Source organism: Nomascus leucogenys, chromosome 19, assembly GCF_006542625.1.
Source record: "Nomascus leucogenys isolate Asia chromosome 19, Asia_NLE_v1, whole genome shotgun sequence".
Taxonomy (NCBI): domain Eukaryota; kingdom Metazoa; phylum Chordata; class Mammalia; order Primates; family Hylobatidae; genus Nomascus; species Nomascus leucogenys.
The window spans coordinates 59,104,821-59,132,542 of NC_044399.1; the positions used below are offsets into that span (position 1 = coordinate 59,104,821).

Genomic DNA, 27,722 nt, shown 5'->3' on the forward strand with positions numbered 1-27,722 from the left:
GACAAGTTGGTAACCCTAATCCCAGCAGTGCTCATTGTGTGCCTCAGCAGTCCAGGGCCTTCTGAATTAAAGAAGCAGCCAGGCAATGTGTCAGCTTGTCTTTACCTAGAAGCCCAGACCCTGTAATTCAGAAGAAAAGGAAAGGGGTCAGTTCTGCTCTCAACTGTGTAAAGGGACAAAACCCACCACGTGTATTTCGACAATGTTCACGGAAGAAATTCAGAAGTGGTAATTTTAGGTTAGGGTAAATTCAAAAAAATGACAGTCAGTAAAACATTATCCCAGGGGTCAAGGATGACTGGAGCTCTGCCTGCTGAACTCTTCCTTGTGCGAGTCTCGCTAATCTTATCATCAAGAAGAGTTTTCATTAGAAAATACCATTAAGGGCCAGTCGCCGTGGCTCCCGCCTGTAATCTTATCTCTTTGGGAGGCCAAGGAGGGTGGATCACCTGAGGCCGGGAGTTGGAGAACAGCCTGGCCAACATGGCGAAACTCTGTCTTTGTCAAAAATACAAAAATCTGCCCTGTGAGGTGGTGCATGCTTATAATCCCAGCTACTCAGGAGGCTGAGGCATGAGAATCACTTGAACCCGGGAGGAGGCGGAGGTTGCAGTGAGCCAAGATCGCACCACTGCACTCCAGCCTCTGTCTCAAAAACAAAAACAAACTATTAACAATTTTTAGTTGTGAGAAGATATAAACATTTCCATCTTAACCATTTTACGTGTACAGTTCTGTCACGTCAAGTACATTGACATTGTCATGCAACCATCACCACCATCCATCTCCAGAACCCTTTTCATCTTGCACAGCTGAAACCCTGTGCTCATTAAATAGCTCCCTATTCCATCCCTCCCCACAGCCACTGGCAGCCACCATCCTACTATTTGTCTCTATGAATTTGACTGCTCTGAGTACCTCAGATGAGTGGAATCACAGAGTATTTGTCTTTTTGTGACTGGCTCACGATAAAGACTTTTTAGATGACTGGTTGGAATTAGGAGCCGGTGGCACCACAACTGGCCCAGGCCTCTCATCTCCTTTTTCTCCTTTTTCCCTGTTCCACCAATACAACAGCTGTGGACACATGGGTCTCATCTTTGCGGTCCCTAACACAGTGGTTCTCATGCTTGTTTATGTTAGAATCACCTGGGAAAGTTTTCCAACTACTCTTGCCTGGACCACATTCCAGGTTAATTATATCAGAATCTCAGGGAATGAGGGCTTACGTACGCATCGTTTAGAAATCACCCCAGGCATCTCAAATTTGCAGTGGAAATTGCTGTCCACACCAAGTTGAGGAGCTGAAAGGTAGACTAACAGTGGGTAAATCGAAGAGTTTAAGGTAGATGGTCTTTAAGGTCTTTTTATATTCTAAAATGTGCAAAGTCAGCTAGTATCTTTCTAATTCTCAACCAGCAGTGGTTGAGTGGATTCTCCTATACCTGAGGGGAGCTGGGTGGACACTCTCTGGAGTGTGGCTCCCCCTGCAGTTCAGTTATATGTTATGACCACCCCACTTTAGAGCCCTCTTAGCCACCCAAGTAGGCGCTGGACATTGTCATTCCCCTGTCACGTGCATTCAACAAATACTTATTAAGATGGCTCACATTTCCTTTTAAAACACGCAAGCCGAGAGATAATTATAATTGTGCTCATTCCATGGACTTCTAAAGACTGAGATTTCTAAATGATTTTAAGGCCAAATGAAGGACGTTGCAGGAATGTTGATTCCAGCTTCGTGGAAGAAATAGTTTTCTGCAATGAGAGTGGTTTAATAGAATGAGGATCCTCGTGCAAGTGATTCCCTTGGTTCTAGTGCTACACACTCGTAATTGGAATACTGACTGTAACGGATGCTGTAGGATAAGATTCTCAAAGTAGAAGAAACTAGACTGACGTATGAGGCCCTTCTAACTCCAAAATGCAATAATTTTAATCCCGATAGTGGAAGAACGACGTAAGATGCAGGAATGGCTTCTGAGCTGAGAAATGCAGCAGCTCCATAATTCTGATTAGTTCAACTTTCAACCACTTCCCAAGGACTGAGTTATTAACTGTAAAATAGCCAAAAATGAACACAAGTGGGTCTCGTTATCAAGAAAATTCATGATAACACTAAGAATCAGAACTTCTAAAGAAGATTAATTAGGGGGTTGATTATTTGCATTGCAAAATAATTCCTGACTTCATGAAATCATTTTTGGATACTAGACTTCCTGTGAGCATCTTAGTATCGATTTATAGGTCACCAGTCACTTAGCCAAGGTGCTTAGGAGAGTAAACTCTTAACTAACCACCTCTCTTTAGTGCCTATTTGGAAATAATAAACATCTGAGATGTTTCCTAATTGTCATTAGGAAAACAATATAATTTCACTACAGGTATTTAGACACTCCATCAGAAAACACAAAACATCCAAAAATTCAATGCAGAAATAACTACAATTTCTTGAGTACTATAATATATCAAAAATACCATTGCATTTAATCCTTACATAATCCTTGTAAAGCAATATATTATTATTATTATTTTTTTTTTTTTGAGATGGAATTTCGTTCTTGTTGCCCAGGCTGGAGTGCAATGGCGCGATCTCGGCTCACTGCAACCTCCACCTCCCGGGTTCAAGCGATTCTCCTGCCTCAGCCTCCCGAGTAGCTGGGATTACAGGTGCCCGTCACCATGCCCAGCTATTTTTTTGTATTTTTTGTGGAGACAGGGTTTCACCATGTTGGCCAGGCTTGTCTTCAACTCCTGACCTCAGGTGATCCGCCCAGCAATATATTATTATCTCAGCTTGGTCAAGTAATTTATTCAGGAGCACCAAATTATGTACAGCCCAAATCTTTCTGATTCTTTCCCTTATACCAAGTTACCCCAATTAACATCTCTTAGAACAAAATTGCTGACAGACAGCTTGGAGACCATGTGTGTTTGGGTTAATTTTTGCCCTTAAAATATTTTCAATATGTGTTGCCAGTGTTTAAATGTTAGATTTCACATAAAAGTCTCGATGTCCTGGCTGTCTCAAAGAATCAGAATGTCTGGAAGCCGTGTCCCTGTGGTCCTGATGGTGACAGGCTGGGTGGGTCCCACCTCAGCAGGGGCTTGAGTTCTGCAGATTGTGCTGGTTCCCACCTCTCTGTGTTGCATCCCCGGAAGGGAAGCGAGCGTCATCTGGGATTTATCCCCTCCCATCCAGCCCTCATTGCTTACATTGTTATCTACCTGGCACCTGTTGGCACTGCATTTGCAACCCCAAATAAAATCTCTCTTCCACTTTCCTTGCCCTAATTCAGATTCCAAATGCTCTGGTTCCATATGTCTCAAACTCATTTTTGCATTGTTCTCATTTCCCAAGAGTAATTGGGCTTAAAGAATATTCATCTTAAAATTCTTCTGAACACAAGTAATTCTATGCCATTGTTTCCTCACCTGTTGGGGAGTTTTTGCCTGTGCACTTAATAGCCCGTCTTGTTTTCATTTCTTCCTGCTCCTGGGGGGCTAGGTTTGGTGTTGCTGGTGATGGTGGGGGAGGAAAAATGCCTTCAAGTTATCTCTGGGATGACCAATGAGCTGTGACCAGCAAGCTGGGACCACTGACCTGGTGGAATGGCCTTAGTGAGTAATAGACAGCAGTGATGTGTCAGCCTTTTTCTGGCCCAGGAACAGCCAAACCTCTTGTATTTCAGCGGCCTAGTTCCCAATAGACCCTGACGGCCCTCCAGGTCGTCTTCGCACCTACCCCTTGCTCCATATCACTCCCCTCCACCCCATAATATTATAGAAGGACACCTAGTCAGACAAAATGATGCAACTTAATTTTATTAGGACAAGGCTGGTGGGCACTAGAGTGGCACCTCCCAGGGCCAGGAGAGGCACTGGGGAGGGGTCACAGGATGCCAGGCAGGCACCTAGAAGCCACAGCTGCCCTCCACAGAGCGGCATTGCACCATGCGCAGGAATGTCTCGACCTTGTCCATGTCCTTCCTGAAGCAGTGGAGCAGCCCGTAGTTCTTGAGCAGTGTGTCATGGTTGTGCGAGTTTGTGTCAAACTTGCTGTAGGTCTGCTTGAGGGTCTGCCCAGTACGGGGGCTGCCGTCTTCCAGCCTCTGCAAAGTGAAGGAAGAGAAGGAGAGGCCAAGCGCTTGGGCACTGTTCCCTCCCTCTCATTCATCCATTTTCCTCCCTCCCCTTCAGGGTGTAGAGAAAGGCCTGGAGGATTCGCCAGGGGAAATGAAGAATAAGGGTGAGTTCTCTTGGGTCAGCGCCTGACTGCTAGAAAGAGGGCAGCAGTGTTTCCCTCCCCAAGCCAGTGGGGCTCCAGGATTGGGGACCCCTGGCTCCACCCTCACCCCCATCAGCGTTTGGATGCCTTCTTCTAGGTCCTTTAGGAGGTCATAGTCATTGCTGTCCGAGGTGTCATACACCAGGCTGTTGGTGAAGATACTCCTGAGGAACCGCACGGGCTCCAGCCACGACTCGATGAGCAGCAGGGAGATGCGGAGCAGCTCTGAGTTCTGCAGGGGAAGGACCGGTAGTGGCTGTGCTGCCCGGGGGCTCTGACCACAGGTCTGCCCCATCCCCGCCTGGGGAGAAGGCATCCACTCACGGATTTCTGCTGTGTTTCCTCCATGTTGGAGGGTGTCGGAATAGAGTCTGAGAAGCAGAAGGAGGCCTGGGAGTCATGCAGGAATGAATACTTCTGTTCCTTTGGGATATAAGCTTCTTCCTAGGAGAAGGACCACCCCCCCAAGAAGGACCGCTGTTTTCTATGCTGGAGACCAGCTCCCATTGTTACTTTTCTGGGAACCTGGCTCAGCCTATGCTCATCTGCCTGCATTTTCGCTCCAGAAAACAACCCTGAACTCCTTAGTCTCCTCCCATTACTTCCCCAGTGGGGGAAAGTCACCCCTTCTTGCCACCCCTGACCTGCACCCATTCCCCAAGAGCTTACAAACTCCTGGTAGGTGTCAATGGCCAGCTGGTGCGCACGATGGGCTTGGAGCATAGCGTGGTCAAAGAGCTTGGATAAGGGAACGGTTTGGACGGCACCAGCCTCTTGAAGCCAGGGCAGGTAGAGCAGGGCAAAAGCCAGGAGCAGGGACGTCCGGGAGCCTGGGGAGAAACCAGAGGGCAACGGAGGGAGCCAGAGAGCAGGAGGCCAGCACTCTCCCTGTTCCAGGAGCTGCTTGTTTTTTTCTCTCTCTCCGTCCTTCCAGGGACCAGGAACATTCAGAGATTGGCCAATATATCTGGGCTTCGATGGCGATATTTACATTCAGAAGCCCCAAACCTAAGGGTTAGTGCCCCCATCCCATCTACAGGGCGCCGCCTTTCCCCTTGGGCCCCCCTGTGCCCAAGGGGGTTTTAAGGGCGCTTACCTGCAGCCATTGCAGCTAGGTGAGCTGTCCACAGGACCCTGAGTAGTTCCGGGAGTTGGGCCTTGGGATCCTGGAGCTGGTCTCTTGTGGGCCCTTTTTATACCCTGGCCCCTTCTCTCTCCCTGCTTGACCCCACCTGTTTCTGTGTACATTTATGCATGGGGCCACTGACGGGCTTGTGCTACTGGATAATTTAGAAGCTCCTCCCACACATGCTGGGATCATGCCCCCGGCTTGTCATCTTTCCCTTCCCACCGTCACCAGCGTTGTGAGGGTTGTGCACAGAGTGTCAGCCAGAGACAGCACCCAACTTGTTCTCTCTTTAAGGGTCAGGTGGTGCCCTCTGGCAGCAGGCCATGGTGGCCAACCTGAACGCGGGGAAGGATGTCAGGATAGCCAGTACTTGAGACCCTACCGACCCCATCCCACTCTCTATCCTATTCCTTTCCTCCTCCCCGCATGTTTCCCCTCTACCCACCAGGCAGAATGTGTGTGTTGGGAAAAGGGGCCAAACACAGCCAATAGATTGTGGGGGTTCTGAGCACCATTCAGTCCTGAATTCCACTTTTGCTGACTCCTCCTGGGCCAGCCTGAGTCAGCCGGATGCAGTTCTAACACTGACCAGTAGAGGGAACCAACCCCACACTTTGATCTCCGCTTTCCCTGATCCTTGGGGCGGAGTGGTTGGGTGGCGGGGGGGGGGGGGGGGGGGCCCCTCCACCAGGTCCCTGGGGACGAAGAACCCAGACTCAAGGTATTGCCCCAGCTCCCTGGACCTGCACCAGAGATGCAAACCAAGAAACAGAAATCCCGGGAACAGACACGGACCACAAGGGCTTCCACCCATAGCCCTGAAACCATCAGAGAATCTCAAAGTTAGAAGAGCTCTTGAAGATTTGAGTCTCTTCCCCAGCTTTAGAACTCAGAACACATCACGCCGACAGATGCCCTATCCAGCCATGGAAGCCCGTCCTCTTTTTACTCCTCCTCCTTTCCAGACCTGCGTAGAGCTTATCCAGTTGCCAAGGGCCTGCCTGTGCATTCTCACGTCTGACCTGCCACTTGTCTTGTGTAGGAGGTGTGCATATCATCCCATTTCACACATCAGGAGACTGAGGCTCAGAGAGACTGACTGCATGAGCTACCTCAGCCAGGGCAGCAGATCTCCACAACTTTGCTCTTCCCACATTGCGTCATTTAAAGCCCTTTCTCCAGGCCGAGCAAGCTGGCTCATGCCTGTAATCCCAGCACTTTGGGAGGCTGAGGTGGGTGGATCACTTGAGGTCAGGAGTTCAAGGTCAGACTAGCCAACATGGCAAAACTCCATCTCTACTATAAATACAAAAGTAGCTGGGTGTGGTGGCGCAAGCCTGTAATCCCAGTTACTCGGGAGGGTGAGGTGGTAGAATCACTTGAACCCAGGAGGCAGAGGTTGCCGTGAGCCAAGATCACTGCACTCCAGCCTGGGCGACAGAGTGAGACTCCATTTCAACAACCACAACAAGAAGAAAAAAGTCCTTTCTCCAGAACAGGTAGTGTGGTGTTACTCAGTTATTTACTTATTTTAGTTTCTTTCTTTCCTTCCTTCCTTCCTTCTTTCCTTCCTTCCTTCCTTCCTTCCTTCTTTCTTCTTTCTTTCTTTCTTTCTTTCTTTCTTTCTTTCTTTCTTTCTTTCTTCTTTCTTTCTTCTTTCTTTCTTTCTTTCTTTCTGCTTTCTTTCTTTCTTTCTTCTTTCTTTCTTTTCTTTCCTCTTTCCTCTTTCCTTCTTTCTTTCTTTTCTTTCCTCTTTCTTTCTTTCTTTCTTTCTTTCTTTTCTTCTTTCTTTCTTTCTTTCTTTCTTTCTTTCTTTCTTCTTTCTTTCTTTCTTTCTTTCCTTTCTTTTCTGTTTTTGATGGAGTCTCATTCTGTCGCCCAGGTTGGAGTGCAGTGGCATGATGTTGCCTCACAGCAACCTCCACCTCCTGGGTTCAGGTGATTCTCCTGCCTGACTCTCCTTAGTAGCTGGGAGTACAGTCGCCTGCCACTATGCCAGGCTAAATTTTGTACTTTTTTAGTAGAGATGGGGTTTCACTATGTTAGCCAGGCTGCTCTCAAACTCTTGACTTTAGGTGATCCACCCTCCCTGGCCTCCCAAAGAACTTAGATTACTGGCATAAGTCACCGCCCCCAACAGTTATTTCAGCTTCTAAATCCCTCTGAGTGCAGGAATCCTGCCCCAACACAGGGGCCCTTTGCCTCATTCTGTGGTTCCATAAGGGGCAGATTGTTCTTTCTCAATTCCCAGGTGAGAATGGCCCAGTGGCATGGGGTGCCTTGTGGAAAACTCACAGCAGGACAAGGCAAAGGCAGAGAAGGCCAGGACTGAGCATCCTGTCTCCTGGTGCCCAGGGTTGGGGCTATTTCAATATCATCTGGAGGTCACAAGCATCAGATGCCCCCGAGATGAGAGCAGGAAAGAACACCCTCTCCAGTGGTGAAATCTTCCTCCACCCTGAGTTTATGAGCATCTGGCACTTGATGCTGTAGAAACACAAGCAAGCAAACAAGCAAACGCTTCTAGAAGTGGTTGGCTGTGGTGTTGGCAACCAACATTGAAAACTCACACCCCTGTGGCCTAGGATGTGAATGCTGGGGCCCTGCCATCTCCCCCCTTTCAGAGCTGAAGACCGAGCTCCTTTTTCTCCTGTCATTCCTGAAGCATTACCGGACCAGCACCCCAGACTCATCATCTGCTGGGAGGGCACTGTGCTGTGGGCTGTTTTCCAGGCAGGCCTGTGAGAGGATCCAAGAGGGGTGTCATCAATGATACCAGCTCTGAGAAATATGGGGCCAAGGGAGGGTGGAGTCACCACTTTCTGCTGCTCCTTCCAGCACCAGCAAAGAGGAGGAGCCAGGTGGGAATGGAAGGAGGTACCTGAGCTCCATGTAGCTTTCTGCCTCCCCCACCATCCTTCCTCCAATGTCAGCTGGGACAGGCAGCCCCCATGACAGGGCCTTTTAGCCAGTTCTGGGGACTTAGATGAGGATTTTCGGCCATGGAAGAAGTCTCCAGCCTCCCTTAGGAAGGAGGGTGGCAGGGGTCCTAGTTGGGGACCACTGCATAACTCCGCAGGTGGGCACAGGGGTGGCGAGGCTCCCTAGACAGGTTACTGCCAGGAACACGTGGGAGCAGCCAGGGCAGGGGAGTGTCTCCTCTCACCTCTCCACTTCTGTTGACCCCAGAAATATGGTGACTCGGAGGACTCTAGGGACCCCTGGGGAAACACCTTTATAAGGGGTTACCATGGCACCCATGGACCAGAGGGAAGAACTGAGGCCCATAGGTATGGTAAGAGGTCAATGATCCTTTTCTCTAGTCTAGATCTTCCCAGAGTCGTGAGCAATGGAGACCATGTCCATCATTCATCGCTAGTAAAAAATCAACTTTGAATTAGACTTGGGATTCTCCTGACAGTACTGGGAAGTCACCCACTGTTGGGGCATCACTTGAGGCCAGATCCCTGGCTCCTGCAGGCTGAGAGACCACCCAGCAAGGGCCTCCACATGGCCAGTGGGGAGAGGGTGGGCTTTGCACCTCTGGCGCCAGCTTCAAAAGGCTCAGAATAGGCCGGGCGCGTTGGCTCACCCCTGTAATTCCACCACTTTGGGAGGCCAAGGTGAGTGGACCATTAGGTCAGGAGTTCAAGACCAACCTGGTCAAGATGGTGAAATCCCGTCTCTACTAAAAATAGAAAAATTAGCTGAGCGTGGTGGCAGGCTCCTGTAATCCCAGCTACTCAGGAGGCTGTGGCAGGGAATTGCTTGAACCCGGGAGGTGGAAGTTGTAGTGAGCCAAGATTGCACCACTGCACTCCTGCCTGGGCAACAGAGCGAGACTCTGTATCAAGAAAAAAAGAGAAAGCTCAATATAATCTCACAATCACCTTGGTTCTTTTAAAGAACCTCCCTTTATAATTTAGGATCCATGAATTTTTCTGTGTGTTTGGAAGCCCTTCCTATGTCCAACCTTGACTAACTCTAGGGTTCAGTGTGCCTGCTGTGGAAAGTCACAGATCTGCTGTTGACCCTAAAGTGGTGTCTTTCAGGCTTTGCGATCTCCTGTTAGGCTCAAGACTGTGGGGTTGAGGACAATCACATTTTTCGAAGCCATTCTCACCGGTCTTAGGGCTCGCCTCCGAGGGACTGCTGGGTGCTCCTTCCACTCCCACTTTGGTGATCTGAGGCGCACACTTCTCACCTGCAGCTCTGTTCTTTCTTCCTTGAGATCAGAGGCTGGTTATTGTACTGGGACATACTCTACCTCCTTTTGGCTTCTAATGTCCTTTCTATGAGTTTGCTACCGAGTCAATTACTCGGCTCATTGGATTAAGGTCTTCAGAGAATATTATATGGGATTCCCAAGGGCTGTCCTAGGGGAGGTGAGGAAGATGATCAATGCTTCTGCGTGTCCACCATGTGCTTGGCACTCTACTGACCATAGGGATGTGAGTGAGGATACTGAGGCCCAAAGAGATAAGGTGCTTGCCTGGAGCTCTCCCAGTTCCTAAGTGACGGCTCTCCAAGGGCCCCGGGCTTTCCTTCCATGCCAAGCTCTTTAGAAACCTCATCTAGTAAAGGTGGTGGCACTACTAGGCATGGACAGAACTTGCCTCGGTGCAAAGCTAGCAGGACAGGGGTCAAGTCCCTGCACAGAGGATGTTCAATGAAGATGGGGGGAGTTGAACACAAGGAACTTCAGCTGCAGAATGAGGTGTCCATAGGCATTAAGGAAAGTGGTAGAAAACAAGCACCCAGCGTAGCTCGGGTTAGTGAACCGAGGCACTTCATGCTGCATGTTTGTATTGCACGTTTCAGTGTACATCGTGTTTCACTTCCTGTATCTCGTTGGACCCTTCAGTTTGCCACATGGTATGTCCAGGGGGTTCAGGCACGGAGGAAGGGCCTCGGAAGGCTTGGGGAGGAGAGGGGCAGGCACTGCTGTGTATATTGATGGGGGGATTGTTTGCACTGGTTGATGATCTCTGAACAACCAAGAAGTACACAACGATCTACCTAACCGGACGTGCTAAGTAATTTCACTTTGGGGATTATTCTCCAGGGAGACAATCCATTGATAGAGAAGTGAAAAGCATTGAGATGTGTCTAGTAGTTGTAGGAAGTCTGGGGTGCTTTCCTGATGGGGTGCCCTCAGCTGGAAATAGTCTCTCCTTCCTTTGACCTGTCCTGTGGCTATTTGCAGACATTTTATTCCTCTTACCAGACTGTAAGCTCTTTGGGGCTGTATTTCTGCCTTTTGTCTATTCATTCATTCACTCATTCTTCTATTCGGGCATTCACCAATTCCACAAGTAGTTGTTGCCTATAACATGTGCCAGAGATTCTACCAGGCAGATGGGCATATCTAGATAAACAAAAGACACGATCCTTTCTCTTCTGGAGCTAACAATCTACTGGGGGCAGAGATAATAGCAAAAAAGTAAATATATAACAGTAAAATAGAAATTTCGAATTGGGAATATTCCCATGAGGAAAATAGCTAAGATGTGGAGGGAGAGAATAAGCCAGAAGGTGACGGGACGAGGCAGCTGACAGCCCCAGGCCCAGGAATTCAACAGGCATCTACTGAGTGGACCCAACGCATGAGAGGACAGTGCCAAGCAAAGAACTCAAATGTCCAACCGGCTGGGCATGACCAGGTAGCCCATGCTGTGTCTGGACGTCCTCCTGCTGGTGTAGTTATTTTAAAATCACAAGGACAGGGAAGGGCGCAGTGGTTCACTCCTGTAATCCCAGCAATTTGGGAGGCCGAGGTGGATAGATCACCTGAGATCAGGAGTTGGGACCAGCCTGGCCAATATGGTGAAACCCCGTCTCTACTAAAAATACAAAAATTAGCTGAGGCTGGTCGTGCATGCCTGGAATCCCAACTATTCGGGAGGCTGAGGCAGGAGAATCACTTGAACCCAGGAGGCGGAGATTGTAGTGAGCGAAGATCGTGCCACTGCGCTCCAGCCTGGTTCCCAATAGACCCCGCAGGCCCTACAGGTCGTCTTCCCAACCTGCCCCTTGCTCCATACCACCCCCCTCCACCCCATAATATTATAGAAGAACACCTAGTCAGACAAAATGATGCAACTTAATTTTATTAGGACAAGGCTGGTGGGCACTGGAGTGGCACCTTCCAGAACCAGAAGAGGCACTGGGGAGGGGTCACAGGGATGCCACCCGGGCAGTTAGAAGCCACAGCTGCCCTCCACAGAGCGGCACTGCACGATGCGCAGGAATGTCTCGACCTTGTCCATGTCCTTCCTGAAGCAGTAGAGCAGCCCGTAGTTCTTGAGCAGTGCGTCATCGTTGTGCGAGTTTGTGTCAAACTTGCTGTAGGTCTGCTTGAAGATCTGCCCAGTCCGGGGGCTGCCATCTTCCAGCCTCTGCAAAGTGAAGGAAGAGAAGGAGAGGCCAAGCGCTTGGGCACTGTTCCCTCCCTCTCATTCATCCATTTTCCTCCCTCCCCTTCAGGCTGTAGAGAAAGGCCTGGAGGATTCACCAGGGGAAATGAAGAATAAGATGAGTTCTCTTGGGTCAGGGCCTGACTGCCAAAAAGAGGGCAGCAGTTTTTCTCTAACACAGCTCTCAAAGGCAGTGGGGCTCCAGGATTGGAGAACACTGGCACTACCCTCACCCCCATCAGCGTTTGGATGCCTTCCTCTAGGTCCGTTAGGAGGTCATAGACGTTGCTGTCTGAGGCGCCATACACCAGGCTGTTGGCGAAGACGCTCCTGAGGAACCGCACGGGCTCCAGCCACGACTGGATGAGCAGCAGGGAGATGCGGAGCAGCTCTAGGTTCTGCAGGGGAAGGACCGGCAGTGGCTGTGCTGCCCGGGGGCTCTGACCACAGGTCTCCCCCATCCCCACCTGGGGAGAAGGCATCCACTCACGGATTTCTGTTGCGTTTCCTCCCTGTTGGAGGGAGTCGGAATAGACTCTGAGAAGCAGAGGGAGGTCTGGGGGTTCTGCAGGAATGAATACTTCTGTTCCTTTGGGATATAGGCTTCTTCCTAGGAGAAGGACCGCCCACCAAGGTCTACGCTGGAGACCAGCTCCCATTGTTACTTTTCTGGGAACCTCACTCAGCCTATGCTCATCTGCCTGCATTTTCACTTCAGAAAACAACCCTGAGCTCCTTAGTCTCCTCCCATTACTTCCCCAGCGGGGGAAAGTCACCCTTTCCTGCCACCCCTGACGCGCACCCATTCCCAAGAGCTTACAAACTCCTGGTAGGTGTCAAAGGCCAGCTGGTGCAGGCGATGGGCACGGAGCATAGCGTTGTCAAAAAGCCTGGATAAGGGAATGGTTGGGAAGGCACTGCCCTCTTGAAGCCAGGGCAGGCAGAGCAGGGCAAAAGCCAGGAGCAGGGAGGTCCGGGAGCCTGGGGAGAAACCGGAGGGTAACAGAGGGAGTTGGAGAGCAAGAGTCCAGCGCTCTCCCTGCCCCAGGAGCTGTTTGTTTTTCTCTCCCCATCCCTCCAGAGACCAAGAACTTTCTGAGATTGGCCAAATACTGGGCTTAGATGCCGATACTAACATTCAGAAGGCCCAAACCTGAGGGTCAGTGCTCCAGTCCCATCTACAGGGCGCCGTCTCTCCCCTCGGGACACATCGTGTCCAAAGGGATTTTAGGGGCACTTACCTGCAGCCATTGCAGCTAGGTGAGCTGTCCACAGGACCCTGAGTGGTTCGGGGAGTTGGGCCTTGGGATCCTGGAGCTGGTCTCTTGTGGGCCCTTTTTATACCCTGGCCCCTTCTCTCTCGCTGTTGCCCCCACATGTTTCTCTGTACATTTATGCATGGGGCCACTGACGTGCCTGTGCTAATGGATAATTTAGAAGCTCCTCCCACACATGCTGGGATCATGCCCCCTGGCTTGTCATCTTTCCCTTCCCACTGTCACCAGCGTTGTGAGGGTTATGCACAGAGTGTCAGCCAGAGACAGCACCCAACTTGTTCTCTCTTTAAGGGTCAGGTGGGTGCCCTCTGGCAGCAGGCCATGGTGGCCAACCTGAAGCGGGGAAGGATGTCAGGATAGCCAGTCCTTGAGACCCCTACCGACCCCATCCCACTCTCTATCCTGTTCCTTTCCTCCTCCCCGCATGTTTCCCCTCCACCCACCAGACAGAATGTGTGTGTAGGGAAAAGGGGCCTAGCACAGCCAATAGATTGTGGGGGTTCTGAGCACCATTCAGTCCTGAATTCCACTTTTGCTGAGGACTCCTGGGCCCGCCTGAGTCAACTGGATGCAGTTCTAACACTCACCACTAGAGGGAACCAACCCCACACTTTGATCTCCCCTTTCCCTGAGCATTGCGGGGGGGCGGGGGGGCGGGGGGGGGGAAACTCCCCCAGATCCCTGGGGACGAAGAACCCAGACTCAAGGTATTGAGCCAGCTCCTTGGACCGGTAGCAGAGATACAAACCAAGAAACCGAAATCCCGGGAACAGACACGGACCACAAGCGCTTCCTCCCATAGCCCTGAAACCATCAGAGAATCTCAAAGTTTGAAGGGCTCTTGAAGATTTGAGTCTCTTCCCCAGCTTTGGAACTCAGAACACATCACGCCGAAAGATGCCTTATCAGGCCGGGCGCAGTGGCTCATACCTGTAGTCCCAGCACTTTGGGAGGCCGAGGCGGGCGGATCACGAGGTCAGGAGATCAAGACCATCTTGGCTAACCAGGTGAAACCCACTCTCTACTAAAAATACAAAAAAATTAGCTGGGCTTGGTGGTGGGCGCCTGTATTCCCAGCTACTTGGGAGGCTGAGGCAGGAGAATGGCGTGAATCCGGGAGGCGGAGCTTGCAGTGAGCCGAGATTGCGCCACTACACTCCAACCTTGGCAACAGAGCAAGACTCCATCTCAAAAAAAAAAAAAAAGACGCCCTATCCAGCCATGGAAGCCCCTCCTCTTTTTTCTCCTCCTCCTTTTCAGATCTGTATAGAGCTTTTCCAGTTGCCAAGGGCCTGCCTGTGCATTCTCACGTCTGACCTGCCACTTGTCTTGTGAAGGAGGTATTATTTTCATCCGATTTCACAGATCAAGAAACTGAGGCTCAGAGAGACTGATTGCATGAGCTACCTCAGCTGGGGCAGCAGATCTCCACAACCTTGCTCTTCCCACATTGCGTCATTTAAAGTTCTTTCTCCAGGCCGGGCACGGTGGCTCACGCTTGTAATCCCCACACTTTGGGTGGCTTGAGGTGGGTGGATCACTTGAGGTCAGGAGTTCAAGGCTGGACTGGCCAACATGGCAAAACTCCGTCTCTACTAAAAGTACAAAAATTAGCTGGACGTGGTGGTGTGAGCCTGTAATCCCAACTACTCGGGAGGCTGAGGCGGGAGAATCACTTGAACCCAGAGGCAGAGGTTGCCGTGAGCCAAGATTGCGCCACTGCACTCCAGCCTGGGCAACAGAGCAGAACTCCGTCTCAAATAATAATAATAATAATAATTTTTTTTTCTCCAGAGCGGGTAGTGTGATGCTACTGAGTTATTTAGTTATTTTAGCTTCTTCCATGTTCTTCCAATGTCAACTGGGACAGGGAGCCCCTGATGACAGGGCCTTTTTGCTAGTGCTGGGGACTTAAATGTGGATTTTTGGCCATGGAAGAAGTCTCCAGCCTCCCTTAGGAATGAGGGTGGCAGGGGCCCTAGTTGGGGACCACTGCATAACTCCGCAGGTGGGCACAGGGGTGGCGAGGCTCCCCAGACAGGTTACTGCCAGGAACACGTGGGAGCAGCCAGGGCAGGGGAGTGTCTCCTCTCACCTCTCCACTTCTGTTGACCCCAGAATTATGGTGACTCAGAGGACTCTAGGGACCCCTGGGGAAACACCTTTATAAGGGGTTACCATGGCAACCATGGACCAGAGGGAAGAACTGAGGCCCACAGGTGTGGGTAGAAGTCGGTGATCCTTTTCTCTAGTCTAGGTCTTCCCAGAGCCTTGAGCAATGGAGACCATGTCCATCATTCATTGCTAGTAAAAAATCAACTTTGAATTAGACTTGGGATTCTCCTGACAGTACTGGGAAGTCACCCACTGTTGGGGCGTCACTTGAGGCCAGATCCCTGGCTCCTGCAGGCTGGAGCCTCTCCCCACATGGCCAGTGGGGAGAGGCTGGGCTTCGCACCTCTGGTGTCAGCCTCAAAAGGCTCAGGAAAGGTTGGGCGCAAGCCTGTAATCCCACCACTTTGGGAGGCCAAGATGGATGGATCATGAGTTCAGGAGTTCAAGACCAGCCTGGCCAAGATGGTGAAATCCCGTCTCTACTAAAAATACAAAAATTAGCCAGATGTGGTGGCAGGCGCCTGTAATCCCAGCTATTCAGGAGGCTGAGGCAGGGAATTGCTTGCACCCACGAGGTGTAGGTTGCAGTTAGCTGAGATCATGCCACTGCACTCCAGCCTGGGCGACAGAGCGAGACTCCACATCCAAAAAAAAAAAAAAAAAAAAGCTCAGGATAAATCTCAGAATCATCTTGGTTCTTTTAAAGAACCTCCCTTTATAATTTAGGATCCATGGTTTTCTCTGTGTGTTTGGAAGCCTTTCCTATGTCCAACCTCGACTAACTCTAGGGTTCTGTGTGCCTGCCGTGGAAAGTCACAGATCTGCTGTTGACCCTAAAGTGGTGTCTTTCAGGCTTTGCGGTCTCCTGTTAGGCTCAAGACTGTGGGGTTGAGGACAATCACATTTTTCGAAGCCATTCTCACCGGTCTTAGGGCTCGCCTCCGAGGGACTGCTGGGTGCTCCTTCCACTCCCACTTTGGTGATTTGAGGCTCACACTTCTCACCTGCAGCTCTGTTCTTTCTTCCTTGAGATCAGAGGCTGGTTATTGTACTGGGACATACTCTACCTCCTTTTGGCTTCTAATGTCCTTTCTATGAGTTTGCTACCAAGTCAATTACTCGGCTCATTGGATTAAGGTCTTCAGAGAATATTATGTGGGTCTTCCCAAGGGCTCTCCTAGGGGAGGTGAGGAAGATGATCAATGCTTCTGCGTGTCCACCATGTGCTTGGCACTCTACTGACCATAGGGATGTGAGTGAGGATACTGAGGCCCAAAGAGATAAGGTGCTTGCCTGGAGCTCTCCCAGTTCCTAAGTGACGGCTCTCCAAGGGCCCCGGGCTTTCCTTCCATGCCAAGCTCTTTAGAAACCTCATCTAGTAAAGGTGGTGGCACTACTAGGCATGGATAGAACTTGCCTCGGTGCAAAGCTAGCAGGACAGGGGTCAAGTCCCTGCACAGAGGATGTTCAATGAAGATGGGGGGAGTTGAACACAAGGAACTTCAGCTGCAGAATGAGGTGTCCATAGGCATTAAGGAAAGTGGTAGAAAACAAGCACCCAGCGTAGCTCGGGTTAGTGAACCGAGGCACTTCATGCTGCATATTTGTATTGCACGTTTCAGTGTACATCGTGTTTCACTTCCTGTATCTCGTTGGACCCTTCAGTTTGCCACATGGTATGTCCAGGGGGTTCAGGCACGGAGGAAGGGCCTCGGAAGGCTTGGGGAGGAGAGGGGCAGGCACTGCTGTGTATATTGATGGGGGGATTGTTTGCACTGGTTGATGATCTCTGAACAACCAAGAAGTACACAACGATCTACCTAACCGGACGTGCTAAGTAATTTCACTTTGGGGATTATTCTCCAGGGAGACAATCCATTGATAGAGAAGTGAAAAGCATCGAGATGTGTCTAGTAGTTGTAGGAAGTCTAGGGTGCTTTCCTGATGGGGTGCCCTCAGCTGGAAATAGTCTCTCCTTCCTTTGACCTGTCCTGTGGCTATTTGCAGACATTTTATTCCGCTTACCAGACTGTAAGCTCTTTGAGGCTGGATTTCTTTATTTTTTTGAGACTGAGTCTTGCTCTGTCACCCAGGCTGGAGTGCAGTGGTGGGATCTTGGCTCACTGCAAGCTCCGCCCCCCCAGGTTCATGCCATTCTCCTGCCTCAGCCTCCCAAGTAGCTGGGACTGCAGGCACCTACCACCACGCCCAGCTAATTTTTTGTGTTTTTAGTAGAGATGGAGTTTCACTGTATTAGCCAGGATGGCCTCCATCTCTTGATCTCGTGATCCACCTGCCTCAGCCTCCCAAAGTGCTGGGATTACAGGCGTGAGCCACCGTGCCCGTTCTGAGGCTGGATTTTTGCCTTTCGTCTATTCATTCATTCACTCATTCTTCTGTTGGTGCATTCACCGATTCTACAAGTAGTTGTTGCCTATAACATGTGTGAGAGATTGTACCAGGCAGATGGCATATCTAGATAAACCAAAGACACGATCCTTTCTCTTCTGGAGCTAACAATCTACTGGGGGGGCAGAGAAAACATTTTACCATTACGTAATGTATATATATATAAAATGGTAAAAAAAAATACATTATATAATGTGTATATATATATATAAAATTGTAATATATACATATTTTTTTTTTTTGATGGAGTTTTGCTGTTGTTGCCCAGGCTGGAGTGCGATGGTACCATCTCGGCTCACTGCAACCTCCACTTCCTGGGTTCAAGTGATTCTCCTGCCTCAGCCTCCCGAGTAGCTGGGATTACAGGCATGTGCCACCATGCCCGATTAATTTTGTATTTTTAGTAGAGATGGGGTTTCACCATGTTTGTCAGGCTGGCCTCGAACTCCTGACCTCAGGTGCCTGACTCCACCCGCCTTGGCCTACCAAAATGCTGGGATTACAGGCATGAGCCACCGCACCCGGCCAGGTATATATATATGTTGGTAATATAATGGTAAAATAGAAATTTCTAACTGGGGACATTCCCATGAAGAAATTGCTAAGATATGGAGGGAGAGAATAAGCCAGGAGGTGAAGGGACGAGGCAGCTGGCACAGCCCCAGCCCCAGGCATTCAATAAGCATCTACTGAGTGGACCCAACGCATGAGAGGACAGTGCCAAGCAAAGAACTCAAATGTCCAACCGGCTGGGCATGGCCAGGTAGCCCATGCTGTGTCTGGACGTCCTCCTGCTGGTATAATTATTTTAAAATGACAAGGACAGGGAAGGGCGCAGTGGCTCATGTCTGTAATCCCAGCAATTTGGGAGGCCGAGGCGGGCGGATCACCTGAGGTCAGGAGTTGGGACCAGCCTGGCCAATATGGTGAAACCCCGTCTCTACTAAAAATACAAAAATTAGCAGAGCCTGGTAGTGGGCACTTATAATCCCAGCTACTTGAGAGGCTGAGGCAGGAGAATCGCTTGAACCCAGGAGGTGGAGGTTGCAATGAGCCAAGATCGTGCCATTGCACTCCAGCCTGGGCAACAAGAACAAAACTCTGTCTCAAAATAATAATAATAATAATAAATAAAATAACAAGGGCAGGAACTTGATTGTCAAATGCAAAGGGTGACAAGGCAGAGTGCCCAAGTTCCCAGGAATGTTCTATACAGACTCATAACTTACACGAAATTCTGCCTTCCCCTCCTGCCACATGGGGAAAGTGGTATTAGGTCTGGAGGGGTAATGCCTTTTTTAAAAAATTGAAAATTATATCAGGATCAGTCTAAGTGTGTTTTAACAAACTACACTCTGATTTAAGTCAGGAGATAATGCTCATTAATTTTTGTCCTCTGCAGTCACCTGTTTCCAAGTAAAGGCTTTTGGGTGAGAGAGGCGGGTGTCCCAAGTGGAAGGTTTATGGTTGTTTGCAGCTGAGTCAATGGCAGGACCGGAAGATGACATACAAGGAGCAGCTTGTAGATCTGAGACACACTCAGGAATGTCGCAGATGTGGGCTCTGAACCCACTTCTTGAGGTGAACAAAAGAGAGCAGACAGGGATCCAAATACCATGTTCCAAGATGGCTTTTTGTTGTTGTTGTTGTTGAGATAGAGTCTCACTCTGTCGCCTAGTCTGAAATGCAGTGGCATGATCTCGGATCTCAGCTCACTGCAACCTCCCCTTCCTAGGTTCAAGTGATTCTCCTGCTTCAGCCTCCCCAGTAGCTGGGATTACAGGCATACGCCACCATGCTTAGCTAATTTTTTTTTTTTTTTTTTGAGACTGAGTTTCGCTCTTGTTGCCCAGGCTGGAGTGCAATGGCGTGATCTCGGCTCACCGCAACTTCCGCCAGGTTCAAGAGATTCTCTTGCCTCAGCCTCCCAAGTAGCTAGGATTACAGGCATGTGCCACCAAGCTTGGCTAATTTTGTATTTTTAGTACAGATGGGGTTTCTCCATGTTGGTCAGGCTGGTCTCAAACTCCCAACCTCAGATGATCTGCCCGCCTCGGCCTCCCAAAGTGCTGGGATTACAGGTGTGAGCCACCACACTGGGCCTAATTTTTTTTATTTTTAGTAGAGATGGGGTTTCACCATGTTGGCCAGGCTGGTCTTGAACTCCTGACATCATGTGATCCACCTGCCTTGGCCTCCCAAGGTGCTAGGATTACAGGCGTGAACCACCGCACCCGGCCCCAAGATGGCTTTAGCGGCCCCTCAGAAAATCCTCAGCCAGACCAGATACCTACTAAGGGACCGAAATAGCCGCCGTTTTTTTGCGTTTTGTTTTGTTTTTCTGTCATTTCCAATTCTGCTGGAAAAACACCCAAAACCTCTGGTCATATCACCGCAACCCTAGCAGCACCTGCAGCAAGAGGGGAGGAAGTCAAGCTAGAATGGAGGAGGAACCAGCCTGTGCTTCAACCAGGGTCCCCGGGGAGCTGGCTGGATTCCCCCAGTGGGCAGTGGGGCATGTGCCCACCAGGGGCCTCATAGCTGTGTTCTGGGGAGGAGGCAGGCAGAGGGGGCAGCTGCAGAGCTGGGGTCCTGGAGGGATGGCACAGTGGCTTCCTCTCGAGGGTGCTCAGAGGCCTCCTACTAGGCCTTGGCAAGAAGGGGTGGGGCCTTTGGGGCCTCAAACCTTGTGAATCACAGGAAAAGCAAATCCCCCTTCAAAACACAAACATTTGAAGATAGCCAAAGTTGTCCCCGGATTCCCTCCTCCTTTTCCTCCTCCTTCAGTTCAGGGTCTTATTGCTGCAACGCCCTTCAAGAGGGGCGGCCGTGATGTAGTGGGGAGAATGCTGGACTTGGAGCCAGAAGGTCTAGGTGTGATTTTGGCCAGTTATGGTAATTTCCCTGGGCCTTGATTTCCTTGTTTGTAACAATCAGATAGTGCGACCCCCTTCCAGGGACATCAGGCAGAGTGTAAATGAAGATGGAGGTGTTCAATCCAGTTTTCTTGCATTTAAGAGGTGCTCAATATGTATTTGTTGGGCCCAATAAAAGCTTTTGGTTCATATTCTGTGTTCTGATTGTGGTGGTGGTGATACAAATCTGTACATTTGCCAAAATTGTGTACACCCAAAGGAAACAAACTCAATTTTTTTTTTTTTAAGATGGAGTTTTGCTCTTGTCACCCGGGCTGGAGTGCAGTGGCACAATCTCGGCTCACTGCAACTTCTGACTCTCAAGTTCGAGCAATTCTCCTGCCTCAGCCTCCCAAGTAGCTGGGATTACAGGCACCAGCCACCATGCCCGGCTAATTTTTGTATTTTTAGTAGAGACGGGGTTTCACTATGTTGGCCAGGCTTGTCTCGAACACCTGACCTCAGGTGATCCACCCGCCTAGGCCTCCCAAGTGCTGGGATTACAGGCATAAGCCAATGCGCCTGACCCTCAATTTTATTGTGATAATGTTTTACAAAACAACGTCCGGTCCAAATTCTTTCCCTCGGATGGGGTTTAGGATTCCCATTTCGCAGATGAAGCAACCTGAGATGTTTCTTGTTCCCATTGCCTATGTCAGTTCTGGGGAGACAGACATGATGTCCCCCAGAGTGTAAGCCCTTAAAACAGAAAAACAGACCGGGGAGGGCTCCTACGTTATAACCCATGAAGTCAAGCCCTTTGGGGTGTCTGGTGGAGGGGCCAAGGTCTATGCTCAAATGATTCTCTGTTGACAAGAACTTCGGGCTGGGTGCGGTGGCTCACGCGTGTAATCCCAGCACTTTGGTGGGAGGCCAAGGTGGATGGATCACTTGAGGTCAGGAGTTTGAGACCAGTCTGGCCAACATGGTGAAACCCCATCTCTACTAAAAATACAAAAATTTAGCCAAGCATGGTGGTGTACGCCTGTAATCCCAGCTACTGGGGAAGCTGAGGCAGGAGAATTACTTGAACTCAGGAGACGGAGGTTGCAGTGAGCTGAGATGGCGCCACTGCACTCCAGCCTGGGCAACAGAGTGAGACTCTGTCTACAAATAAATAAATAAGTAAATAAATAAATAAAACAAGAACTTCAAAGTCTCAGGGAAACTGAGTTGTTCAAAGGTGTTAAAAAGTCTTTAGGTAAAGCCAAGGCCTCCCCCAACCCAGGGCAGCCTCAAGCAGGTGGAGACCCTGCTTGGGGGAGAAGTGAAGCCTCCTCCCACCATCTACCCGGCTGCCTAGGTCCCCGGTGGAGGTAGGAGGACGGAATTAGTGCCATTATGCAAAGCAGCAGGAAAGGAAGGGCTCCGGCTCAGTAGAGGCTGATGCCAAAACAACCCGGTTCCCTCCAGCAGCCCAGAGACTGGGGAAAACACAGGGGCCGCCTGGCTTGGCCCAGCCTGGCCCAGGGTGGCGGAGAGATTTACCTGAAACCGCAGGCGTGGGGGCCTTACCCACCTGCCCCACCTGGAATTCCAGAGGGAATCTGGTGAAAATTGGCACTTTTCTCACTAGTTCCCATGTGCTGGTCTTGATTCCCCAGTTAAACTGGCAGCTGCCACAGCATAGGGGCTCCCTTGCTGGAATTCAGAGCAGGAATAGCAGAGGGGCCTCGAAGGATTCCCTCCAGGGTCAACAGGAAGTGGAGCACAGCCTGGCTTGGGAGGGAGGCTTTGCACATGCAGGTTGATTGCACTTGGCCTCCCAGCTGGGAGCTGTTCCCAGTACTTCCCACAGCTGGTGGGCTGGAGGGCCCTAGGGACCATTTTTTGAGGACCCTGGGGCCATAGGGGACCTCCAATGTGAGGCTGGGAAAGTCTGAAGGGGTCCCCTAGCTAAGAACCCCAAAGCTTCACCATACAAAGCTCCACTCTTCAGGATCTCACTCTTGATGGCTTTGCATCAAGCTTTCCTAGGCTTCCTGGGAGGTGGGGGTGGGAGTGTTGTAGAGGCAGGGAAACCCCTACCCTCAGGGAGCTTCCAGTTTGACTGGAGAACCAAGGCCACTGTGAGTAGCACAAGGCAGTAGCTAAGTCGCCGCTGCATAGGCTGGTCTGAACAGGGCTTGGACAAGGAGCCAGGTGCTTTGGGAGGGCTTCCTGTAGGTGGAGGCAGAGTGGGACTCAATTGCTGCTTTTTGGCTGAATGGAGTGCAAGATGAGGGCGTCCCTGCTGACGGGAAGGACAGGCCCAGTCACTGGCCAGCTGCTCTGGGTCCAGCTAGGGCCTGGCATGCAGCCCCGTTCCAGGGAGAAGAAAGGGCGATGTGACCACAGGCTCCAACTGGGTCTTCAGAGAGAAGGGGTGGCTGTCACCTTTCCCACACACTTGAGGGCTCACAGGTGCCACATTCAAACAACAGAAGTGCCCACATAGATGTTCCTATCCACCCCAAACCCATAAGATGCCACGAGCCTGTGTATGGTTTCTCAGGACACACCGTTTATTCCACGGGGGAAGGCAGTGGAGGCCAGGGCCTCCCTGGGGTGGGAGCGGTTGCGGGAGAGGAATGATGTTCCCGTGGCTCTTCTGGGGCCCAGTTGGGTCCATGGCCCCTCCCAAGCTCTGCTGGGAGGCCCTCGGCTCCGAGTCCATTTGCGGGTTCTGGACCAGTCTCTGCCTCCCCCATCCCATGCGTGGGGATGGATCCCCTCATAGCACCCCCAGAAGCCTGGGTCCTGTTCATCCCCAGAGAACTCCCTCCAAGTTGCTGCCCTGTTGTCCTTCTACTCCAGGCCCTTTGGCAAGAGCTGGGGACCAGGGGCTGGAGATGATTGGCAGCTCTAGTGGGCCAGCTTCAGAGGCCAGCTGGGGGTCCGGGAAAGGGGTTGGGCCATGAGCCAGGCAGCTCCGAAGCAGTCACTGAGGCCGGGGAGCCTGCACCCAGGGCATGGGGATGACCTGGCTCTCACTCCTGGCCTGGGTGCTCACCTACAGACCACTTCACTTCCCCTGTCCGCAGCGTCACTATGTCCTCGTAGGTGGCTGTCTGGTCAATGTCCAGGCCCTGGAGACATTAAGTGGAGCTCAGGCCGGGGCCACACCCTGACCACACCAGCAGATAGTGGCCACTGACCCCAAGGACTCAGAGCTGCTGGGCCTGCCCTGCTCCTTACCTCGTAGGTGTGATCTTCCTCCATGCCAGCCTTGCTGTCATCCTGGGGACGGAGAGGGATGGAGATCAGAGTGTTAGTGTCCCCCAGCCCCATCCCCTGCTGGGCCAGGCTGGGGAGGGCCAGGGAGAGGGGTAAGGGGTCAGGAGTGAGGTGTATTCTGCAAGAACAGCTGAATGAATGAAGGAAGGAAGGAATGATTGAATAGGTGAGCCAGTGGGGACAGGCTGGGCCAAGAAGGCCACAATGAGATCTGGGGAGATGGAGACCCTGCATATGCCTGGCCTATGCAGTGGCCTCCTCTGCAGCCCCCCAAGGCTTCCCCCGCCCCCTGATCACCTTGTCCAGCAGCAGGAAGATGGGCACGATGATGAAGAGGATGATCAGCAGCGTCTGGATCATGATGATACCATCCTTCAGTGTGTTCCTCTGCTTCAGCTGTGCCAAGGTGCTGAATCCTGCAGGGACAGGGGTAGGGTTGCGAGCCTAGGCCAGAGTCCACCTTTTAGGCCTATAAGGGCAGCTCCCTCAGGTCCCAGTGGCTCTCCTGAGTGCTCTAGGGCCATGACCATCGCCACAAGAGGCAGGCCGGGCTAGGGTAGGGTGGACAGCTACAGGAGCGTTGCAGCCTCCTGGCACACACCCATGACTCGCAGCTCCGTGCCGCAGCCCAGGTAGACCTCCGAGGTGTTGTTGCACTCCTGCTGGCAGAAGTAGATGCCATTGTCCTCAAACCGGATGCCTTGGATGGTGAGGGTGGTGACAGATTTGTTGTGGGTCTTCTGCATGTGGCCCGGTTCCAGCTTCAGCTGCCGGGGCTCCTCGTCCGTCTCCCGCTTCCAGAGCCAGGTCACATTGTCGGAGGCGCCGTTCACGTAGCAGTGCATTTTCACCGTGAAGCCCCGTTTCCTGGCTATGAAACGTGGGGTCTGCCAGATCCGAGAACAAGCACTACCTGTGGGTGCCAAGGCCAGGCTCAGCATTCCACTTGGCATCTTCCTGACTGCCAGCCCCAGCAGCAGGCCCCTGCCCTGGCTGGCACAGACTCCCTGGGCTTAGTCGTTGCTTCTCAGGGTGTGGGACAGGCAGGAGGCTGAGGTTGGAGTTGGGAAGCAGAGCCACGTGAGAGGCTGAGCCACATGAGAAGCCACGGCCAAGCTCTCAGACGCCACCTCTTCCTGACTGCCCCACCTCCCCTTCGATTTTCCTTTGCAAGAGCCCTGGGGCCTTGCCATTCCTTCCTATGACTATTACAGCAGCCTGACCCAGGCCACACCCCCAGGACCTGGAGGCCCACAGGCCTGGCCCCTCCTTTCACTGGGCTGCCCTGCACAGGCCTGAAATCCTCAGTCTTCCCCGTTCCTCTGGGGATAAAGGCCAAATTCCTAGCCTGTCAACTGACACCTTCCTCAGTTGACCCCCTCCCTGCATGACTTCCCTCCATCATCCCCCTCTTCCCTCCTGCAGGGACTGGGTCCACTTCTTGTTCTAGAACCATCTTTCCAGCTTCGACTGCCTTGTTCTTAGCGAGCACTCCCTGGGAATCCCTGAGCCCCTCACATAGTGACCCTGCACTGGAGGGCTCACCTGAGACTCAGCCAGATTCCCAACTAGACAGGCCCGGGCCTGAGTCCTAGAGGAACACCCCAGGCTCCCCTGCTGTGACCCAGAGTTTAGCCCAGCCCTTCAGTGGCCAAGGCTGAAGAGCATGTGTCTGATAAGGATGACAGTGGGCTGGGGGTGGGGCTCAGAAGAGGTCCTAAGGAGGCCTGGGGATGGGAATCCTGGATGGGGAGATCAGACAAGGGTGGGAAGGTGGGCCGCCCCCAGGACAGGGACCATAGTCGGACACAGGACATAGTCGGACACAACTTGCCCTCAGAAGCAGCAGGCGAGGCTACTGACCTTTGGGATTCGGGTACAGGTGCTCTGATCCGGGTGCTGGCACTGGCTCAGCTGCTGGGAGGGAGGAAGTGGGCGGGGCCAGGTCAGGCCCTCTTCTGGCCTGGGCTGCCCCACCCCTGCATGCCCTCTATGTTCCCGGAGCTACTTCCTCCTTCCATGACAGCAGCTTAAAGACCCCTCCGTCCTCCCTGCCCCCTGTACTTGGGAGACAGGCATGGGGTGGGGGTACTGGAAGCCCCGCCCCCAGCCCCCTTTCTGCCTTTGACCCTCAGGGTGGCTTTGAGCAGGCATCTGAATGAGACAGGAGGGACAGGGAAATCTCAGTATTTTGAGAGGCCAAGACAGGAGGATCGCTTGAGGCCAGGAGTTTGAGACCAGCCTGGGCAACACAGGGACACCCTGTCTCTGTTTTTTTTTTTTTAAAGAGAGACAGGAGGAAAGTCACAGCCCGGAGGATCTTTCATCTCCCAGAGGAGGGGACTACATTTGGATCTTGCATCTTCAGGGTCCGGTTGGGACAGCCTCTCCCCTCCCGACCCCCAGGCAGTGCCCTCAGCCTCTCTTCCTTCTGAGCCTAGTTCTTCCATGGTCCTGGTTGCTAACTCTGGTTTGCTCCTCATGCCCAGCTCAGCCTGATGCCCTCCAGGCAGAAGAGGAACCAGGGCCACAGGCTCCTGAGCCCATCACCATGTGCAGCTGACACCCACAGACCCAGGCCCCAGGGCCATGAGAGGGAGATAGGCGGTAAAAAGAATGAGAGACAGAGGAGGAGGGTGGAGCAAGCAGGAGGCTGAGCTGCAGGCCCCAGACAGCTGGAGATGAGAGCAAACCCCACAGGCCTCGTCCTGGGTGCTGTACCTGAGAGCAGCAGCAGCAACGCCACCATCCAGTGGCCGGGCACAGGAGACAACGCCAGCCTGGCCATGGTCACCGCTCTGTCCCCGACCCCAAACCCGTGACAACGTCCGAAGCTCCTTGGAGAAAAACGTGTAACTGCACCGGCTGCAGCCTGTCCCCTCCCCGCCTCTTCCTCACCAGGCCCCTTCCGGCCATGCAAATTGGGACCCAGGGGAGGCACCAGCTCTCCGGGGACCCTGGGGGAGGGCGGGCTCTTGTCAGCTGGGCCGCTAAGGTTTGGCGGTCGCCCAGCTTGAGCAGCACAGCTGGGGTCCTCTCAGTCTTCTGGGGGAAGCCTGTGCTCCCCTCTGTCTGTGCTTACCCCACCGGTGGTCATCCCCTGGGCCAGCCAGCCTCCCCTCTGCCGTCTGCCAGCTCTCCGAAGGGCCGAGCCCGGCAAGTCTTTATTCCTGGGCCATGAGCGAAATAGGCACCTGTCCTATGCATGAACCTGAACTTAACTCCTCTGCCCTGAACTATTCCTCACCCAGTGGGAAGAGGAGCACTGAAGAAGGACAGGGCAGCCACAGACCCAGGTCAGGCACCTGGAGGGGCCCAGAGCAGAGCCTCTTGGCTGGAGTGCAGGCAGCCATGTTGGAAGTTGACTCTGTGGAGGATGGGAGCCACAGAGGTTCTGGAGCAAGAGCAGGCCAAGTGTGGCAGCCACTGGGAGAAGATTCAGTCCAGGTCTTGGTGAGAGGCCTCCCTTCCTCATGCTGTGAAAGAGTATGTAGGGGCTGCCAAACAGGGTAGATGTAGGTGGAGACAGCTTTGCGAAAATCCACCACACAGCCACTGGGGGCTTCTTCAGGGAGTTCTTAACTGTGGGACTCTGAGTGCGTTGAATTGTTGTCTGCAGGTCCAGGGGGTCTTGGGCAGGGAATGGGAGCTGGTGTGGGGGAGCCCTCAGGTCCTCCAGCTGTACCCTGCCTGTCCGCAGGGTGCTGGATGGAGCCACAGTGCTCAGGAACTGATATAGGCTCACCTTTGGGCCCCTGCCCCTAGGTCCAATGCAGCCCCTTCAGAGATGCCCTTGTGCAGGGCACAACATGCACAACTGTACACAGCATGCTTGCAGACCTCAGCCCTGCAGCTGAGCCCTCTTTGAGTTTTATGTTTCCTGGCAGCTTCTTTTTTTGTCTCTCATCCTCAACCCCCAGGAGAGGAAGAGATGCTAAATTGTCGGTGCCCTCTGTC

General features: G+C 52.0%; 3 protein-coding genes across 16 annotated transcripts; all 3 read right to left on the reverse strand.

The window, feature by feature from the left end:
• Nucleotides 1-3,806: 3,806 nt before the first annotated feature.
• Nucleotides 3,807-5,512, reverse strand: LOC100580921 (chorionic somatomammotropin hormone 2). 7 transcript variants are annotated; one of them, XM_003262651.4, is made up of 5 exons: nt 5,385-5,512; nt 4,958-5,118; nt 4,613-4,732; nt 4,356-4,520; nt 3,807-4,112 (listed from the first exon to the last, which is right to left on the reverse strand). In XM_003262651.4, the coding sequence occupies exons 1-5, from the start codon at nt 5,392-5,394 to the stop codon at nt 3,915-3,917; spliced, it is 654 nt and encodes a 217-aa protein (XP_003262699.1). In that variant the 5' UTR covers nt 5,395-5,512; the 3' UTR covers nt 3,807-3,914. The 7 variants fall into 7 exon arrangements, with proteins under 7 accessions (XP_003262699.1, XP_003262704.1, XP_003262701.2 ...); XM_003262653.3 differs by having other exon boundaries at nt 3,812-4,112; nt 5,060-5,118; nt 5,385-5,450; XM_004091495.3 differs by having other exon boundaries at nt 3,812-4,112; nt 4,613-4,728; nt 4,939-5,118; nt 5,385-5,450.
• Nucleotides 5,513-11,511: 5,999 nt separating this feature from the next.
• On the reverse strand, nt 11,512-13,910 carry LOC100579700 (somatotropin). 5 transcript variants are annotated; one of them, XM_003262647.4, is made up of 5 exons: nt 13,075-13,140; nt 12,654-12,814; nt 12,324-12,398; nt 12,067-12,231; nt 11,512-11,815 (listed from the first exon to the last, which is right to left on the reverse strand). In XM_003262647.4, the coding sequence occupies exons 1-5, from the start codon at nt 13,082-13,084 to the stop codon at nt 11,618-11,620; spliced, it is 609 nt and encodes a 202-aa protein (XP_003262695.1). In that variant the 5' UTR covers nt 13,085-13,140; the 3' UTR covers nt 11,512-11,617. The 5 variants fall into 5 exon arrangements, with proteins under 5 accessions (XP_003262695.1, XP_004091537.1, XP_012356856.1 ...); XM_004091489.3 differs by having other exon boundaries at nt 12,324-12,443; XM_004091493.3 differs by lacking the exon at nt 13,075-13,140 and adding an exon at nt 13,859-13,910 and having other exon boundaries at nt 11,618-11,815; nt 12,324-12,443.
• Nucleotides 13,911-23,032: 9,122 nt separating this feature from the next.
• On the reverse strand, nt 23,033-26,640 carry CD79B (CD79b molecule). 4 transcript variants are annotated; one of them, XM_012501412.1, is made up of 6 exons: nt 26,487-26,640; nt 25,629-25,679; nt 24,367-24,678; nt 24,063-24,181; nt 23,727-23,768; nt 23,033-23,617 (listed from the first exon to the last, which is right to left on the reverse strand). In XM_012501412.1, exons 1-6 carry the CDS (start codon nt 26,551-26,553, stop codon nt 23,519-23,521), a joined length of 690 nt encoding a protein of 229 aa, XP_012356866.1. In that variant the 5' UTR covers nt 26,554-26,640; the 3' UTR covers nt 23,033-23,518. The 4 variants fall into 4 exon arrangements, with proteins under 4 accessions (XP_012356866.1, XP_003262692.1, XP_003262693.1 ...); XM_003262644.4 differs by having other exon boundaries at nt 25,629-25,682; nt 26,487-26,622; XM_003262645.4 differs by lacking the exon at nt 24,367-24,678 and having other exon boundaries at nt 26,487-26,617.
• Nucleotides 26,641-27,722: the final 1,082 nt, after the last annotated feature.